This window comes from Phoenix dactylifera, chromosome 9 (assembly GCF_051530095.1).
Source record: "Phoenix dactylifera cultivar Ajwa chromosome 9, Ajwa_hap1_PhDact_Kaust_v1.1, whole genome shotgun sequence".
In the NCBI taxonomy this organism is placed as follows: Eukaryota; Viridiplantae; Streptophyta; class Magnoliopsida; order Arecales; family Arecaceae; genus Phoenix; species Phoenix dactylifera.
The window spans coordinates 25,185,364-25,203,652 of NC_143198.1; the positions used below are offsets into that span (position 1 = coordinate 25,185,364).

General features: G+C 41.6%; 2 protein-coding genes across 2 annotated transcripts; both read left to right on the forward strand.

The window, feature by feature from the left end:
- The first annotated feature begins 3,124 nt into the window (after nucleotides 1-3,124).
- On the forward strand, nucleotides 3,125-5,331 carry LOC103709357 (peroxidase 72-like). The gene is made up of 4 exons (XM_039131739.3): nucleotides 3,125-3,464; nucleotides 3,709-3,900; nucleotides 4,330-4,495; nucleotides 4,753-5,331. The coding sequence occupies exons 1-4, from the start codon at nucleotides 3,240-3,242 to the stop codon at nucleotides 5,163-5,165; spliced, it is 996 nt and encodes a 331-aa protein (XP_038987667.3). The 5' UTR covers nucleotides 3,125-3,239; the 3' UTR covers nucleotides 5,166-5,331.
- Nucleotides 5,332-11,147: 5,816 nt separating this feature from the next.
- MCM4 (Minichromosome maintenance (MCM2/3/5) family protein) lies at nucleotides 11,148-17,962 on the forward strand. The gene is made up of 18 exons (XM_039131738.3): nucleotides 11,148-11,212; nucleotides 11,374-12,093; nucleotides 12,222-12,350; nucleotides 13,710-13,791; nucleotides 13,881-14,013; nucleotides 14,115-14,186; nucleotides 14,353-14,484; nucleotides 14,592-14,705; nucleotides 14,823-15,035; nucleotides 15,135-15,233; nucleotides 15,866-16,026; nucleotides 16,119-16,215; nucleotides 16,542-16,703; nucleotides 16,802-16,882; nucleotides 16,989-17,067; nucleotides 17,153-17,289; nucleotides 17,370-17,420; nucleotides 17,509-17,962. The coding sequence occupies exons 1-18, from the start codon at nucleotides 11,182-11,184 to the stop codon at nucleotides 17,581-17,583; spliced, it is 2,568 nt and encodes an 855-aa protein (XP_038987666.1). The 5' UTR covers nucleotides 11,148-11,181; the 3' UTR covers nucleotides 17,584-17,962.
- Nucleotides 17,963-18,289: the final 327 nt, after the last annotated feature.

Genomic DNA, 18,289 nt, shown 5'->3' on the forward strand with positions numbered 1-18,289 from the left:
CACCCCTAATTGAGTGATATAAAGTCTTTGGCCTAAGGCCAATGAGCTACTTGTACATACACCTATATAATTGAACTAAGAAATTATTAACTTGGGCCTTTTTTCTTGATGATGTATTACATGATAGCATTCGTCCTTCATAGCATGAGTAGGATTTAGCCTACTCGTCACCATTTATTATATTTTCATGTTCTCACCAAGTCCATTTTGAGATAATTTCTGCTTAAATCCTTGTTCCTTACTAAACTGTTTATTATGCATATGAAAATATGGTTTGCATGTTTTTCTTTGTGGCCGGCCGATCATCTATATGCATGCATACTCATTTAGATGATGCATCATGGTAAATTGATGGAATTGATCACTCTTGATTGCATTTAATGTGTCGTTATGTTGGTTTGCTGATATGTCTTTTTTATTGCTGTGGTTATGATAAGTTGATAAATGACAGAGAGAAAAAAGTATGGACGTATGTGGAACTTACTGCAAATCATTTTGGTGCCACATATTCTATCATATTTCAGACTTTTAAATTATTAAATATATTTCAAGACACAAGCTTGCACTGTTGCATGCTTTGCTTTTAATCATGCTTATCCACCAACCATGTATGGGGGACGGACATCATCACATCAGAGGCTAGGCTTTTATTTAATATTGACAAGATTAAACAAGGCTGGTCCCCCAACTACAACTTTAGAACACACTCAGTCCCCATCTATGGCTCCTGGAACCATTTAGGCACAAATATTTCTAACACTTAAGAGTTATAACACTAACAATTAAGAGAGAGAGAGAGAGAGAAGAAAAAAAATAATATCTAGGCTTCAAAAGCAAAAGGGAAAGCAAGAGTTAAAGTGGCAGGTGCCACTGTTCCCACTTTAATTTGGTCTTGAACAGAAGCTTTTGTGTCTTTTCATGGAACTCTAGCTGAACCTAATTATCACCAAAACCCTCTGGTCCTGTCAAGGATATAATATTTTGATTACGAAATAAAAAAAAAGGATGTGTTTCTTCCACCTTCTCTTTCTTTCACAGGTGATTTAATTATACCTCTACCTTTTAGTAAAAAAAAAAACTCTTTTTTGAAAAACATAGAAATACTAAATTACTAGAATGCTCGTTCTAATCTCCTGAAATCAGTTGGTCCCATGATTTTTTTTTTTTAAGTGAACAGAGGGCTTAGAGTCCACCAATCTATTGGAAACATCCATAGAAAATAAAAATGGGGATGTTATTGTGTTTGAAAAATGTCTACCGTACGTAGAATGAATCCGTTCCGGCTGCATATAATTTGGAACCAAAAAACAACCCAGTACTCATGAATTAATGGTCCAGCTACAGTCTGAGACACTCAGCTTTGCGTGCAACAGTAGCTTAATTGAACTCCTTTAGCTTCATGTTGCTTGATATCTTTTTGTATATTTTGACATCTTGATATCTTTGAAGCCAAAGTTCTAATGCAAAACTGAATTAATGGTAAAGGTTCACCTTTTCCAAAATTTGATATATGATGACGGAAGGTCCGAAACCTGTCTAATGTCTTCAATGGAACATTCAAAATGCATACGCGACATGGATATCGATAAACAAATCATGTTTCGAGGTTCTAACTGATGGTGAAAGAAACCTTTTACAAACATCAATAGCATTGATGATGTGGATAAATAGTTGCAAACCATGCTGCTAAGTGACCTGACCTTCAGATTTATCTTCTTCTAGCCACACATCGATGAGCTTCCAATGGAAATGGTGTGCTGAGTTATGGACAAGGCGGTTGCAGCGGACTAATTCAGGTTAAGGTTGGACAACTCTGCAGAGACGGCAACTTGACCTCCAAAATGAGCCTTTTAGAACTCAATTTGCAATCATAAGTAGCTTCAACTATTTGGTTGAGGGTGAGTTTATGTCTGCTACTTATCCAAATTCCGAGGGTTGGAGGACTCTCCTTCATCATGTGAGAAATCACCATTGCTCCTCTCTACTTTTCGCTTTAATAACTTAGAATTCACACTCAAAAAATTACTTAGCTTCTACGTTGCAATGCAATGCCATTGCTCCTTGTGAAATGTGTCACAAATAAAGCAATGTAAATGCTTAAAAAACCTGAGTTTTGTTTGAGTGACTTTTCTTTTCTGCTTATTTTTGCATGGTAATTTCCACAACAATTGACATGCTCCTAAAAAGAGGATGGCCTCAGTATGGTAGCATGACACCACTCCAGCACTTGAATGCTTTTGTTTAAACCACCAGCCATAAAATGAATCCTGACCACACCTAGGCTTAATAAAGTAGAGCAAGTTTTAATACTATCATAATTTCATAAAAATCGATATAAGATGCATAAACATTTTACTATGAATAACTTGAATGCATTTTCTTATATTGCATTTCTCCTATCCCATCTGGATAATTTTAGAGCGCGGCTTTTAACCACAAGGTCGAGGAGTCAAAGTCCTTTCCAATAACATTTATCATCATCTTTAATTTAAATAATTGTTGTTAAAGGTTCCTAAAAAAATATAATCATCCCTTACTACAGCAGAAACATTTATTATTTTAAAAAAATAAAATAAAATATACGTGTCACACATGCTATATTCTCGTTTTATATATGTATTCTTTTACATAGTGTGCCTATAGATAATTTTGAATACACGTATATCCACATTATGATTGTTATAGCAGGGTTACAAGAGTTCTTATTTATTATTCTCATTGTTTCTATAATTATATTTAATATTTATTATTAATATTCCATTACATATCTGCAATATATATATCCCTTCAAATAAAATATTTGTGTTGTATAGCTGGTGGATAGTAAACAATTATAAGCATTCTTATAATGGCAGCTAAGCAATGATCCAAAGACGAAAGCATAGAGAAGTGATGGTCCTTACTAGATTCCTTGGTCCAAGTAAGGGCAATTTAGTTACTTCCCATTCATATATTATTGCCATGAAGCCAAAGGTTGTTTAGGTACTACTTACTCTACAAATGATGATCACGGAGTGGGAGGGAGAAGCTAAATAAAGCCTACCAACTCTCAACACTTCTTTATTCCCTGCACTCCCGTATGTTCCTCGAGGTATCATATTTTCTGTCTATATATACTCAAAGAAGACCTCCTCTTTTGTCACAAAACATAAGCCTTTTTCGCAGTTTTCTCCCTTCCGAGTCTCCATTCCTTCTAAAACTAGCTTGTTGCCTTTCCTACAAGAGAAGTGCAGAGAGAGATGGCTCCCTCTATGAGGTTCCTCGTCTTTTTTTCTGTTCTTGCTCTCTCCTCTCTCTGTTTTGCATTTCCTCATCCAGACGGACACCTCTACCCACAGTTTTACGACCATTCATGCCCGAAAGCGCAAGAGATTGTGAGATCTGTCGTTGCCAAAGCTGTTGCAAAGGAAGCACGAATGGCTGCTTCTCTGCTTCGGCTTCACTTCCATGACTGCTTTGTCAAGGTGGTTCTTCTAATCCATTTTTTCAAGGAAGAAAATTACACCAGATTCATTACAGTATTGTGGTCACTATTGCTCTTAACTGCATCTCTTCGGTGTATATTAATCATATAATGGTTCATATCCCTCAACTTCCCCTTACTTTTTTTTCAGAATGACCATGAATACTATGACCAAACTAGTCTTAGTTCTCTTGTTCGTAGCAAATAGCTTCTTAAAGGTTTTCGAGGCTGCTGAACTTTTGCAGGGATGTGATGCATCCGTTCTTCTGGACAGCACCGGGACTTTCCTTAGCGAGAAGCGGTCCAACCCGAACCGGAATTCGGCAAGAGGTTTCGAAGTCATCGATGAGATCAAGTCTGCATTGGAGAAGGAATGCCCGCTTACGGTGTCCTGCGCTGACATCGTAGCCCTTGCGGCAAGAGATTCTACAGTCCTGGTATGGCCATTATCCTTTTTTTCTTTTCTTTTCTTTTCTTTCTTTTTTTTTTTTTTGTGGATACAACATCGGTTTACACCCTACGAGTGTGGATGCGGCCAACAAAATCAAAAAACAACAAAACAGATAAAGAACGCGGCACTCTGGCATGCTCCAGCCAAACGAAGCCTCCAGAGTAACGGGCATGCACCATTCGCTTTCTGGTAGGTGTGTGTGGCGTCAAGGGTGCCACACTCGTTCCGTAGTCTGCGAATGTCGAGAAACAATAGCCTACCCTCACTATTATCCTTCAAACTTGTCTCTTTGGGCCTACTTATGCTTGGAAGTTAAAAGGATTGATGTATTACTCTTCCAAATCTAGAGCTTAATTTCCGCATTTTTGTATCTAAGACTCTATATGTTTCATTCGGTGGTGTGTTGTGAAATTAGACCGGTGGTCCTAGCTGGGAGGTTCCACTGGGGAGGAGGGACTCATTGGGGGCAAGCTTGAGTGGCTCCAACAACAACATTCCAGCTCCCAACAACACCCTTCCCACCATCATCACTAAGTTCAAGCTCCAAGGCCTCGACCTTGTTGATCTGGTCGCTCTCTCCGGTAAATTAAATGCATCCCATAATCTTCTGATGATTTGGTGAAACGGAGGCATTGTTTTGATTATTTGGTATTGCAAAACCTCATCTAAAAAGACTAATCGGAAGATATTAGTTAGATTTTTTAGTCCTGTATAAATATCCAAAATATCGCATATATAGTCGATAGAGAATTAAATATATACCTACACAAATCCTTACATATTAGGTACACCAGATAATAACCATCTGATCTGATAACTGGTGGACCGATCGATGCAGGCAGCCACACGATCGGGCAATCTCGGTGCACCAGCTTCCGCCAACGGCTCTACAACCAGACAGGCAATGGGCTCCCTGATGGTACACTCGATGCAGCCTACGCCGCCCAGTTGCGGACCCGATGCCCGCAGTCGGGTGGCGACCAGAACCTCTTTCCGTTGGACTTTGTGAGCCCCACCAAGTTCGATAACAACTACTTCAGGAACCTCATGGCCGAGAAGGGCCTCCTCAGCTCCGACGAGGTCCTCTTCACTAAGAGTGCAGCCACCATGCAGCTGGTGAAGCTGTATGCAGAGAACAATGAGCTCTTCTTCGAGCAATTTGCGAATTCCATGGTGAAGATGGGCAACATCTCCCCACTCACTGGGTTAAGGGGAGAGATCAGGAAGCACTGCAGGAAGGTTAACCATTAAAGTGGTGAACCAATATGGGATTTGTCTCTAGTTGTCTTTGTAGCTTGTTCTGTTTTACATGTGTGCGAGCTGCATGCTGTTATTGTTGTTGCTTCTCTTCTCATAGAGGCATATTTTCGCTAGTGAAGCTTTCTATACAATCAATAAATTTGGACTTTAAACACAATCTATTGGTTTTGGGTATGGCTTTTCTTTTGGGGGACCAACAATATTTAGACATAATGATAACATTTGTTATCAAATGAGAAAGCTACTTCTTCATATTGGTTAACTAGCTTGCAATCCGAACTAGGAAAAGATCATTTCCATCTACCCAAAAACTGCTCTAGACCAAGCTTGAATTCATCCATCTTTGACTGAAATGCTACCGAGCCACACCCAAGAACTGCTCTAGGCCAAGCTTGCATTGCATCCGACTATGTCTGAAATATGTATAAGCTGCACAAGCACACTAGAACTGTTCCAGACTATCCCCAAAGCGCATGTTGAATTGCTCTGGACTACCACTAACGAAGGGTAAACTAACCTCTTGATCTATCATAACTTAGGACCTCATCAAAAAAAGGATAGCTAGAAAGTATTTTTTGGACTTCTTAGTCTTGTGTAAGTATTCAAAATCTCCTCGGCGAATAACTGTGATGCCGCACAAATGCGGAAAAAGAGGAGAAGAAGGTGAGCAAGTTGATGCCGCACAAATGCGGAAAAAGAGGAGAAGAAGCAAGAACAAGAGAGGAAGAAGGAAGAAGAGGTTCTAGAGACACAGGAAGAAGAGAAGGGGAGGAGGAGGAGGAAGAATAAGATCTGGGAGGAAAAGAAATTCTTAATCATTCATTAAACCCTAATCATGAAAATAGTTCCCTATATATAGGGCCCAAATACACAACTTGCATAAACCCCCCTTACACAGAAATAAATCCTAATGAACCCACAAATAACACAAATAAGCCCTAAAATGCAAATAAGCCCAAAAATAAAATAATAAAATAAATATGCAAATAAACGGGTCTGGCTCAATCCGGGGGCTCAGGATCATCTGGATGAAGGGCTCTGATGTCCCCATCAACTCCTCCCGGGTGAGAAAAACTCGACCCCGTCGAGTACAGGTCTGGCCGGCTGTCGTACTGCTCCAGAAGATCGGGGTCAATGCGCTGCAACTGTGCTTTGGAAATCCACGTCACATCAGACTTTGGTCGACCTTTCCACCGAACAAGGTAACGTTGGTAACCACCGTTCCTGCTTGAAATAACCTGCTCATCCAATATATGTTCTATTTGTTCTCTGCGTGCATGAAATTTGGGAGGTGGTGGCTCAACAGCAGGTAATAGGGCAGGGTGTCCAACATGGGCAGGTATATCAATAAAGGGGTCAGAAGGCAGGAATATTATCTTTTTGTATGGGACTAAATCTTCAATATTAAATGTCGCACTAATCCCATAGTCATCAGGAAGATCCACAACATATGCATTCGAACAGGTTTTTTTTAAGATTTTGAACTGTTCTGCACTACAAATTTGCAATTTCTTAAACGTTTCCGAAGAAAGTCGTTCAAACCTAATTCTTATCATGACGTAATCTCTTTCACTTAACTCATTATAACGTCTGTGTAAATCAGCAAAGGATTTATATTTTAAGTTATTAAAGTGACTACAATTGCTGATTTCTCGATGCAATGAATGTGGATGTGATACAATTGATTGTGCAGACTCAAAGACTCTATACTGATGAGACATGAAAAACAGGTCTATGGGTTGCCTAGGTTTGTAATCATGCACTACTTCGAATGGACTCATACCTATGGACTTGTTAACCGAACTATTACATGCAAACTCAACTGTCGGTAACATTAAATTCCAGGTCCTAGCATATGCATTCGGTCTGAGCCTATGATGTAGAAGGTTGGGCAGAGATGCTCCGGGAACTAGATCGATTGCGCGTTGGATATCATGCATTAGAGAAAGTGCATCCGGAAGATCATCAGGGAGTGCATCATGAAACTCCTCTAGAAGGGAAACTACTACCGGGGAATGTTCAAGGTTGGACGCATGGGTAACTTTAGCTACAAGTGCCAATTCAGATGATTGGCTCTCAATATCTGTCACTACCTCTTCCACAGTTGTGATGTGAAGTGGCTTGGTTGTACTTAGATCACTAGTCTCCCTTTGGGAATCATTTTGGACAAAGTCTAATTCTGTAGGTTCGTCTTCAAAGTCTTCTTCATAGTCTTCTATATTTGGTTCATAGACTTCTTCGACATATTCGGCCTCTTGGTTCCTAACTTCTGGTTCAGTAATCGGGTAGGTCTTAGTGGAACATTGGGGCGCTATATGGCCGAATTGTTGACACCTAGAGTATTGAGTTTGGTGCCTAGGAGAGTGGGGAAGGACTACAGGTGGTGCGACCAAACCGATTTTAGTTTGGGCTGTAACAGGGGTTGGCGATTTAGGGGTCCTAGAATTTTGCACGAGCTCACGGATCTCTTGTTGGAATTCCTTGTATCCAGCCCGCATGGCAATGATCTGCTCTAAGAGAGACCTCAAAATGTCGGAATTCATGGTAGCTACAGGGGTTTTAGGTTGATTGAGATAGTGCTCCATATCACTACAGGTTGGCTTGCACTGATGACACTGGGTGATGATGTGAAATGTAGTGTCACTAATGAAACCCTTATAAGTATGATGCAGGACCAGATTTGATGCAGGACAACCTACTAATGCAATCTATTATGATTTCAGAAATCAGCAAGTTTTCACAAAATAACTTAAAATTTAAATGTTGCTGATTTTTACTTCGGTTATTCAGAATTAAGGATTAAGATTATTCAATTTAAGAAATTAGATTGCAATCAAGTAGTACAGTTGTTCTGATCCTAAAGTAATCTGATCGGATAATGTTGAGAAACGTCCTGTTACTAGGGTGTGCTAATTTAATGTTAAGATTTAAAGGGTAATGGGATGGGTTCGGAAGTGAAAGGTTTAATGTTCTGAATTTTGACAACAATATAAATTTTCAAGAATATGGCTATCATGCAAGAGAACTAGAACATAATTAAATGAACAAGCTAGAAAAAGTAGAAACCTATCACCTGTCGTGAAGTAGTCGACCAAAATCGTGTGCTTGTGGACTGGGGCGACGATCAGGGGCACGAATGTAGCTGGTAGGCTCTTCAATTGGCGGACCGAATTTGACTTCAGCAATTTGCAGACTTGAATAATTCTAATTAGTAGGCCTATACTCAGCGGCTCTGAAAAGGAGTGGCGTGCTTGGCGACAGTGGCCCGATTGCGAAGAAAAGGGTGGTTTCCAGGCTGGGTCTGATGGGGAGGAATGGGCCGAATACTGTTTTGTGATGGCCTGATGAAGGGGGTGGGGTGGATTATGCTTATGGTGGTGGCGCGGACCTGAGACTTGTTGGCCCGAAGGTTGAGGAAGGGGCGGGCGAGTGTGAGGGTGTGGGGCCTGATGAAACCCCTGTGGAGTCGGCCCGTGGGAGTTTGAAGGGAAGAGGGGTTTTGATCGGAGAAGAAGGGAGGGGAAAGGGGAGCGGGGCGGGGGCGGCGGAAGTGGGGGAGGAGAGGGACAAAGGGAGCCGGACGCGGGTTGGGGCGAGAGCGGAAGCAGCGAGAAGCGGCGAGGCAGCGGAGCAGAGGCAGGGAGATGGATCTTGGCGCCGAGAAAGAGGCACAAAGGTGGGGCGGCTCGGTGGTTCGATGGCGGCGTGCTCGGAGGGCACGAAGAAGTGCTGCGGGCGGTCTGCTTGGGGAAGGCGGCGTTCGGAGGGAAAGCTCGGCGGAGGGCCCGGCGGAGGCGGCGCTAAAGCGGTGGAACGGCGACGGCGGTCGCGGCAAGGACGGGCGGAGCTGCGGACGGCCGCGGTGACGAAGGCGGACGAAGGCGGTGGCAAGGCGGCGAGGCGGGCGGCGACGGCGGACGAAGGCGGTGGCGAGGGTGCTCACGGTGAGGAAGATGAACAGGTACCCTTTTTTTTTTCTTTTTTTTCTTTTTTTTTTCTTTTTTTTTTTTACTTTTTTTTTTAACTCAGACCCGTTAGGATTCGGGTTAACGGGTTTGACCCGATCCGATACCCTTTACGGACCCGTCACGTGTGGGTCACGTGAAACTTTTTTTTTTTTTTTTGATTTGTTGGAGCCGGACTCGGGCTAGCGGGTAATGGGCTAATGGGTTTGGCTCTTACCCGTGAACGCCGGTCTTCTTCAACCTCCCGACGGATTCGGGAGGGCGTGCCGCGCTTCGCGGCGGCGCTTGCGGGCGGAGCGGAGATCTCGGCCGCGGCTCTGCGGCGACGGGGGCGGCCGACCTCGGGTAGGCGGTCACAGGCGCGGACGGCAACCGGTCACGAGCTCCGGCTGGTGGCGGTGGCGGACTTTTGGCGACAGATGGCGGCGGTGGTGCAGAAGATGAGGCGGAGCGCGGCGGGCGGCGGCGTCGACTGGGACGTCGGCGAAGGCGGTCGTGGAAGAGAGCGGCGGCACGAGCAGGTTGCACAAGAGCTCGGGTGACGTCTGGAGCTCGGGTGAGGTCTGGCGGTGGCGCAGGCGGAGGATGGAGGCGGTGCGGCTTGACGGTGGAAAGGGGTTTTCCTTTCTCCTCTGGTTTGAACCGAGAGAGAAAGAGAGAGATTCCTTTTTTTTTTTTTTTTTTTTTTTCCTCTCGGTTTGGAAGAAGTAGCCGGGAGATGGATCGGGGCTTTGGCAGCAGGGGCAAAACCAGCCTTGCTCTGATACCAAGTTGATGCCGCACAAATGCGGAAAAAGAGGAGAAGAAGGAAGAACAAGAGAGGAAGAAGGAAGAAGAGGTTCTAGAGACACAGGAAGAAGAGAAGGGGAGGAGGAGGAGGAAGAATAAGATCTGGGAGGAAAAGAAATTCTTAATCATTCATTAAACCCTAATCATGAAAATAGTTCCCTATATATAGGGCCCAAATACACAACTTGCATAAACCCCCCTTACACAGAAATAAATCCTAATGAACCCACAAATAACACAAATAAGCCCTAAAATGCAAATAAGCCCAAAAATAAAATAATAAAATAAATATGCAAATAAACGGGTCTGGCTCAATCCGGGGGCTCAGGATCATCTGGATGAAGGGCTCTGATGTCCCCATCAAACTGATATGGGACCAAACACACGCCCGTATGAGTCCTTACGTACTTTTCTCATTCAAGCTCCGATGTCCTCGTCAGGTTAAAAGTTTCAATTTATTTAAATTTAATTACAACCACCACTATCAGCTTGTGGTCAGTTTCTATGAACCCATCTTGCAGAGTCCTCCAGTCCGTATAGGCTATAGGCAAAGTTCGCTCTGATATCATTTGTTATAACTTAGGGTCTCACTCAAAAGGCTAGTCGGAAGGTGTTTTTTTGGTTTCTTAATCCTATATTAATATCCAAAATTTTCTCAGCGAATAATTAGCGTGGGACTACACACTCATCCTCACCTGAACCCCTGCAGTATTTCTCCATATAAATTGCTTTTGATGGGCATTCGTCCTACTAGCTTCCTGAAGAGCAGAAATAACCTAACATATTAGATCGCCCAATAGCTTGTGTTCCGGCAAGACACTAAGGCCTATTAGAGGCTGTATCTTTGGCACGAAAAAAATGATGTTTTTTTCAAATGCCAGTCGTTGGATTGCGTTTTGCACAAATTTCAAAACACTTCAATTTTTTTTTCTCATTCTGATGAAGTGATTATTGCACAATTTAATGGTTGATGGTGCCGAAGAAGAAAAATTATTCTTTAGCACGAAAGATACAGTCCAAACCCGATTAGGAACGGAATTTATTTTTTGTGGTGCAAGATCTAAAACTTTTGTTGAAATGCTTAAATTAACAGAATGATAGATCATAGCCGTTCATTTTTTAACAGTTCCGACGCACATCACCGACCATTTTTGGCGGGAAATCCTCCAGTCCCTCCCGCCATTTCATCCGCCCTCCTCTTTTCCTCACTTCTTCCGCTCCCCCTCTCTCACCCTCCCACCGCCCCACCCGCCATGGCCTCCTCCGACTACTCTTCGCCGCGTGGTACTCTCTTTCACTCTCTCCACCGCCCCCTCCCCCCTCTCTCCTGTTGATTTATGCAAGTTTTTTTTTTCTTCCTTTCAAAGATCGGAATTCATGGCAGGCTCATTTTCCTGATCGAATATTTGTCTAAAGATTAGTTTCTTGAAATGATCAATTGGCAGGTGAATCCTCGCCAGATGGCCGCACCAGCCCGATCCCCAACACCAACTCATCCCCTTCCCGATCGATCGACACCGGAAGCCGTAGATCTACAAGGGGCCGCCGCCGAGCCCCCGCTGCCAGCCCCTTCGCCTCCTCCCCCTCCCTCGGCGTCTACCAGACACCCCCTCCCCCTCCCCGACCCTCCGCACCGGCCGCCGCCCCTCCCTCCATCTTCTCCACACCTTCCAGCTCTCGCCGCCGCTGGCAGACCCCCTCCACCCCCATGTCCACCGATGAAAACCTCCCCCCTTCCTCCGACACAGGCGACGACGATGTCGACCCCGTGGACGCCGACTCCACTCCGGTGTTTGTGTGGGGAACCAACATCAGCGTGCAGGACGTCAACGCCGCCATCCTCCGCTTCCTCCGCAACTTCCGGGACCCGCAGGAGGCCGGCCTGGCAGACGTCATCATGGAGGAGGGCAAGTACATGCGGGCGGTGCACCGCATTATTGAATTGGAGGGCGGGGAGTCTTTGGACGTTGATGCGCATGATGTGTTCGACTATGATCCCGACCTCTACAGCAAGATGGTGAGGTACCCGCTCGAGGTGCTTGCCATCTTCGATATCGTGCTCATGGACCTGGTTGGCCGGATCAACCCTTTGTTCGAGAAGCACATCCAAACTAGGATCTTTAATCTCAAGTCTTCCGTCAGCATGAGAAATCTCAACCCCTCTGGTACCCACGTATTTACATTCCTTGAAATGATTATTTTTAATTTACTCATTGTTTAACTCCATATGTCATTAATTGTGTATCGATTTTGCTCGTTGCTTGAATGTTTTTCTTGGGTCTGATTTGTTTAGATATTGAGAAGATGGTGTCCGTGAAGGGGATGATCATCCGATGCAGCTCCATCATACCCGAGGTCAGGGAAGCTACATTCCGTTGCCTCGTCTGCGGTTACTACTCTGAACCAGTACTCGTTGATAGAGGTATATATATATATATATTAGGCATATCATTTTTACAATTCAAATTGATGAACTGAGTTTTTTGAGGGATAATAACTGATGAACTGATTTGCTTGTTTGAGTTAATGGTGCAAATCATGAGTGAGATCTGCTTCAGTCTATTTGCCTGTAACAAAACCTATGCTAGAAGATAAGTGTAGGATTTGATGACAGTCGTTCTACTTAGTCATGACAACTAGTTTCTGTTTCGACTGAATCATCTGCCAATTTTTTATGAAACCACAAATTCTATGAAATTCGTTTACATCTATTAAACACCATCTCTCTCTGTTTATCATTCTTTTGGCGATATATGTTGGTCATCTTCACTTGACTGCCTTACTGTTCAATGAAACTTTCTTGCTTAACTTCACTTGACAATAAGCAACATGGGCCAAGAGCAGGAGATAGCAGAAGCTAGAACATGCGACATCTTTATGATTCCAGTCATTTTCATCCATTTAGAGCTGCATCTGATAATCTTTACTGATATATTGAGCTGATTGAATATAGTATAATTTTGATCTAATACTAATTTGTTGCTATTAGAAGCTTGTTAGCAATGTTCGCTAATTACTTATGCTTCCCTTCTCTTAATGTCTGATGAAATTAAACCCCCCCCCCCCCCCCCCCCCCCCCCCAAAAAAAAAAGGTTAAATAAAAGGTAATGTTCTTCTGTGGTGTATCTAATTCTTGTTCCTTTGTCACATCGAGGAAATTGAAGCCTACAATTCAAATCAAGTAGAACTTTTTCATGGACTTGCTTGTTTCAGATTCTTCACCTTATACCTTATATTTAAAGTTAGTCATAGAGCACATATATGTCCGGTCGTAGTGGGCCACATTCTGGTGGAGTTAATAGGTTTATGTTTTTATTTTTAAGTGATGCATTCAATAAATACTGACATAGCATAAAATCCTCATTGTATAGGTCCTATAGTCATATCCTGAGTTCAATTGGAGTTTTCATGCTATGGAAAATAAAAAATGGAAGGCTTTTGCCTAATGTTTTAGAGATGCAATTGGCATGCAAAAAGTTCTTCTTGAACTTGTGCTGTCTACACTTTATATATGTCATCTGCTATCCGATTGACTCCAGAACCTCCTCTGTTAGCTCCTGGGCAACAGCAACATCTTCCAAGGTTTTCATAAGCATGCACAAATACAAATTCTAAAATCTAAACAATACTTAATCATATGCCAATAAAGCTGCCTATACTTTTGATTTGTCTCTTGATATGTGCTTTTTTTATTTAATTACTCATTTCATTTGAAAGCTTACTTGAATGATAATGTTTTCTTTTTCATGCTATTAATCATTCAGAATTTTTGTTTGGTTAGGCCGAATAAATGAGCCAACCAGGTGTGGAAAACCAGAGTGTCTGGCTTTGAATTCCATGACGCTGGTCCATAATCGATGCAGGTATCTCCTAGTCAAATCCTTGCTTTTAGTCAATATTCTAACTTAATGAAAGCACTATGGTAACTTATGGGTGGGTCTTGTGGTATCAGATTTGCAGACAAACAGATTGTGAAATTGCAGGAGACTCCAGATGAGATACCTGAAGGTGGGACTCCACACACAGTCAGCATTTTGATGCATGACAAACTTGTGGACTCCGGGAAACCTGGAGACAGAGTTGAGGTTAGAAAAGAGTTTTTAACTTATATTGAATTTTTTTGGAGAATCTGCCATTGCATTTCCTTATTTTAGTGTCTTTTTTTATTTCTTTACTCTGGTTGCAGATAACTGGGATATACAGAGCTATGAGTATTAGAATGGGACCAACTCAGAGGACAGTAAAATCTATATTCAAGGTAATAAGCTGGTTGTATCATGTTAATTCTCCTTGTAATTCCCCTTCTTTTTGTGTGAATGATGGTTACTTTGAATTGAGGATAGATAGCGGTAACTCAAAGTTGGGATGGCACAAATAAACTAAATTAAAGATAGTGGTTTATAACTTGAATTCTTCAATGACAGACATACATCGATTGCCTTCATTTAAAGAAGACAGACAAATCAAAGCTTCACATTGAGGACCCACTGGAATGCGATAGTAACACTTCTAACAACAGGGCAGTTGAAGATGAAAGTCCTAATTATCAAGACAAGGTATTGCTTTCTGTCCCTTTCACTTCTAAGTCTCCCTAGGCTTAAATCATTTCTGGAACATAACAGGTTTAAGCCATCGATTCTCACATGCTTTTGGGGATTTTCAGGTAGAGAAATTAAAAGAGCTTTCAAAATTGCCAGATATTTATGATAGGCTAACCAGATCCTTGGCTCCAAACATATGGGAATTGGATGATGTCAAAAGGGGTCTTCTTTGCCAGGTCCATATGGCATCTTCATTCTATTTTATATCTTTCATCCAAAGAATAAAATAGAAGGATCTGTAAGTAGTTGAATATATGTTACCAACAAGTTGTTTAGCAAATTCTTGTTTTCAGCTTTTTGGAGGCAATGCTCTGAAGCTTCAATCTGGGGCTAGCTTCCGTGGAGACATCAATATCCTGCTTGTGGGAGATCCTGGAACCAGTAAATCCCAACTGCTCCAATACATTCATAAACTTTCTCCTCGCGGCATTTACACCAGTGGGAGAGGGAGCTCAGCGGTTGGCCTGACTGCTTATGTTACAAAGGACCCAGAGACTGGTGAAACTGTATGATAGTTTGTCTTATTTTATTTATGGTTTCTTAGAATGAGTTTGATTCATCTGATGCTCAAGGGGATTTTAAGTTTAATATTTCCATGTGTTCAGGTTTTGGAGAGTGGTGCATTGGTATTGAGTGACAGAGGTGTCTGTTGCATTGATGAATTTGATAAAATGTCTGAAAATGCACGCAGCATGTTGCACGAGGTACTATGCATTCCAATAGTGTAATTGAATATTTATTTTTAGTTAGAATACTGCAAATTTCTGTTGTACTTCCAAGAAATCTTCAGCATCCATAAAAAAAACTATTCTGCACGAGTCATAGTTGTGCATAGTTACCCTAGATCATATTCACCTAGTTTGTCAAATCACAACGAAATTGTGAATTGGTAACAATGAACGAAAGGATTTTATAAGAACAATTGTCCAATTAATTCCTAACTGTATGAAATCTTCTCATCTTTCTCCATCCATCTTTTAAATTTTTTCTATTATAATTTATATCATCCGGTTCCTTGGTTGCAAATTATTTTATTTACATTCTGTAAACCACATACTATGATGTTGAAATATATACACATGGAGTGAATTCTAATCCCATTCCAATGCCTGATCCATTAATAGAGAACAAAATTTGAATCATGTAACAATAACTGAACCAAGCAGCCCAAGGAGAAAGGTAACTATGGTCTAGATGTTATACTGGTTTTATTTGTGAACTGATCTCAAGATTTTCTTGATTATGTAAGTTTTTTGCTTCAGTCTCACTCTTTATATATTTGTATAAGCTGTTGGCTTCTGAAACATCTAAGTTCTTATCTCTGGAACTCTTGTAGGTTATGGAGCAACAAACAGTATCAATTGCCAAGGCTGGGATTATTGCTTCTCTAAATGCCAGAACTTCAGTCCTGGCTTGTGCAAATCCTAGTGGGTCGCGCTATAACCCTCGGCTCTCGGTGATTGAAAATATCCACCTTCCTCCAACCTTGCTGTCCAGGTGAGAAGATACTAATGCAAGAAGATAATAAGCCATATTTAGTGCACTTGGTAGAATTTTTATCTAGATAATTAGGCCTTTTTTATTGCCAGGTTTGACCTGATCTACCTACTTCTGGATAAAGCTGATGAACAAAATGACAGACGTTTGGCCAAGCATATTGTCTCATTGCATTATGAAAATCCAGAGGTTAGAAGTTTCATATTATTTTTTATTAGTATTATGGTTTGATTTATTGGACGGAAACTTGAATTGTAGAATTTGGGGTATTGTTGAAAAAATTATGAAAAATACATCAGTAGAAATAAATTAAAGCACTTAATAATGAATGATGAATATATTGTGCTGCTGTAAATATTTCTCGATAACGGAAAAGAAATGAATTTGTTTCTGACAAGAAGTGGATAACGTAGGAAATGGGCTCATGAATCAGGGTCTATGATATTTCTCATTGTAAGTTTCATATTCAGTCAGCGTGATGCTGATAGCAGGTTTAAATGCTTCCCACTTTGCAGACCCTAGTGCAAGATGTATTGGACCTACCTACTTTGGTTGCATACATTAGCTATGCAAGAAAACACATTCATCCCCAGATATCTGATGAAGCAGCAGAAGAATTGACACATCGCTATGTTGAAATGAGGAAAAGAGGGAATGCTCCAGGAAGCAGGAAGAAGGTAATGGAACAATAAAAAATTGCTATCTACAACATTTATGCTGATAATCATACTAATTTCATGTCACATACCTGAGCCTCTCTGCATTCCATGAGTAGGTGATCACAGCAACAGCTAGGCAAATTGAGAGTTTGATACGTCTAAGTGAAGCATTAGCTCGCATCCGTTTTTCTGAATGGGTAATGAGTTTGTTTTTTGCTGTTGCAATTTTCATTGTTTTGGGATTGAATTGTATCTGTATGTTGTCTCCCTTCAAAAAAATGAATTCATTGATCATGTTTACAGGTTGAAGTTCATGATGTGTCGGAGGCATATAGACTGCTGGATGTTGCATTGCAGCAGTCAGCAACTGATCATTCTACAGGTAGAAAATCTCCTTTTCTTTTCATTTTAACCCTTGTTTCTCCTCCTGAGTTTCTGCAGCTACTGACCTTAATATTTTGCAAAAGGGACGATCGACATGGATCTTATCATGACTGGAATATCTGCTAGCGAAAGGATGAGACGGGAGAATCTAGTTGCAGCAACCCGCAGCCTTGTAATGGAAAAAATGCAGCTTGGGGGACTCTCCATGCGTTTAATTGATGTAAGTTATCTTGTTTATAATATGGAGCAACTATCCAAATTTTGTTGACTGTAAGCTGAACCAACATGTCAATGATGTAGTTGCTGGAAGAGCTGAGGAAACAAAGCTCTGTGGAAGTTCATCTGAATGATGTAAGTCTCAACATGGCATGCATTTATTCTGTTCAGGTTTGAGACTTTGCATTTTTACTAACTCAGGCACTGTTGTGGAATTTGTCAGCTACGCAATGCCCTTTCCGCTCTAATGAGTGAGGGTCTCATTGTCCTTCATGGAGATAGTGTTAAGAGGATATGATGCGACCGCTTATAAGGGAAGCTTCTGTTGCTCGGCAGTTGGGGGTGCTTATAGGGGAAGCTTCTGTTGTTCGCCAGTTGGGGGTGATTCATTATGTGCTCTGGAGATGTCGGTCATCTGATTCTGTCAACCTTCCAAGTTCCTTGTTGCCTTTAAACAATGGAAGGTCATGACATTCTGCCAGAGGATTATCCAAGAGATTCTGCTACTGAATTGCCAATTGAATGTGATCACAGCTTCGCCGGACTGTTCCAAACAAATGGTTGTTGGTGCTAAGATGATCTATCTGAAAGTATTGACATGAAAATGATTATTTTTTGATTGGGCCAATGTACTAGAATTTGTTGGTGCTAACAAATGCTTCTATTTGTCATTGTTCCATGTTTCTTTTGAACATTTGAACTCAGAGCCATCACTCCCAGGATGAAAAGTTTATCAGCAAGACTCCCACTTTAGGCATTGTACCTTGAACCTTCCAGCATCATCCATCTCATCTTGACATGGATCACTCAGTTAATGATTTCTGAAAGTTTTGAATGCTTAAGTTACCTTGGAGGCTGCAATCACCCCTCTAGAAAATTTATCATTTCGATAAGGTTGAACTGTGCTGACTCATATGGTAGAAATTAATGAATGCTTTGAAGTTTGAGTTGGTCCATTAAATCTGTGATGATCTTTGTGGGCTTGTATTTAGTTTCATATAGAT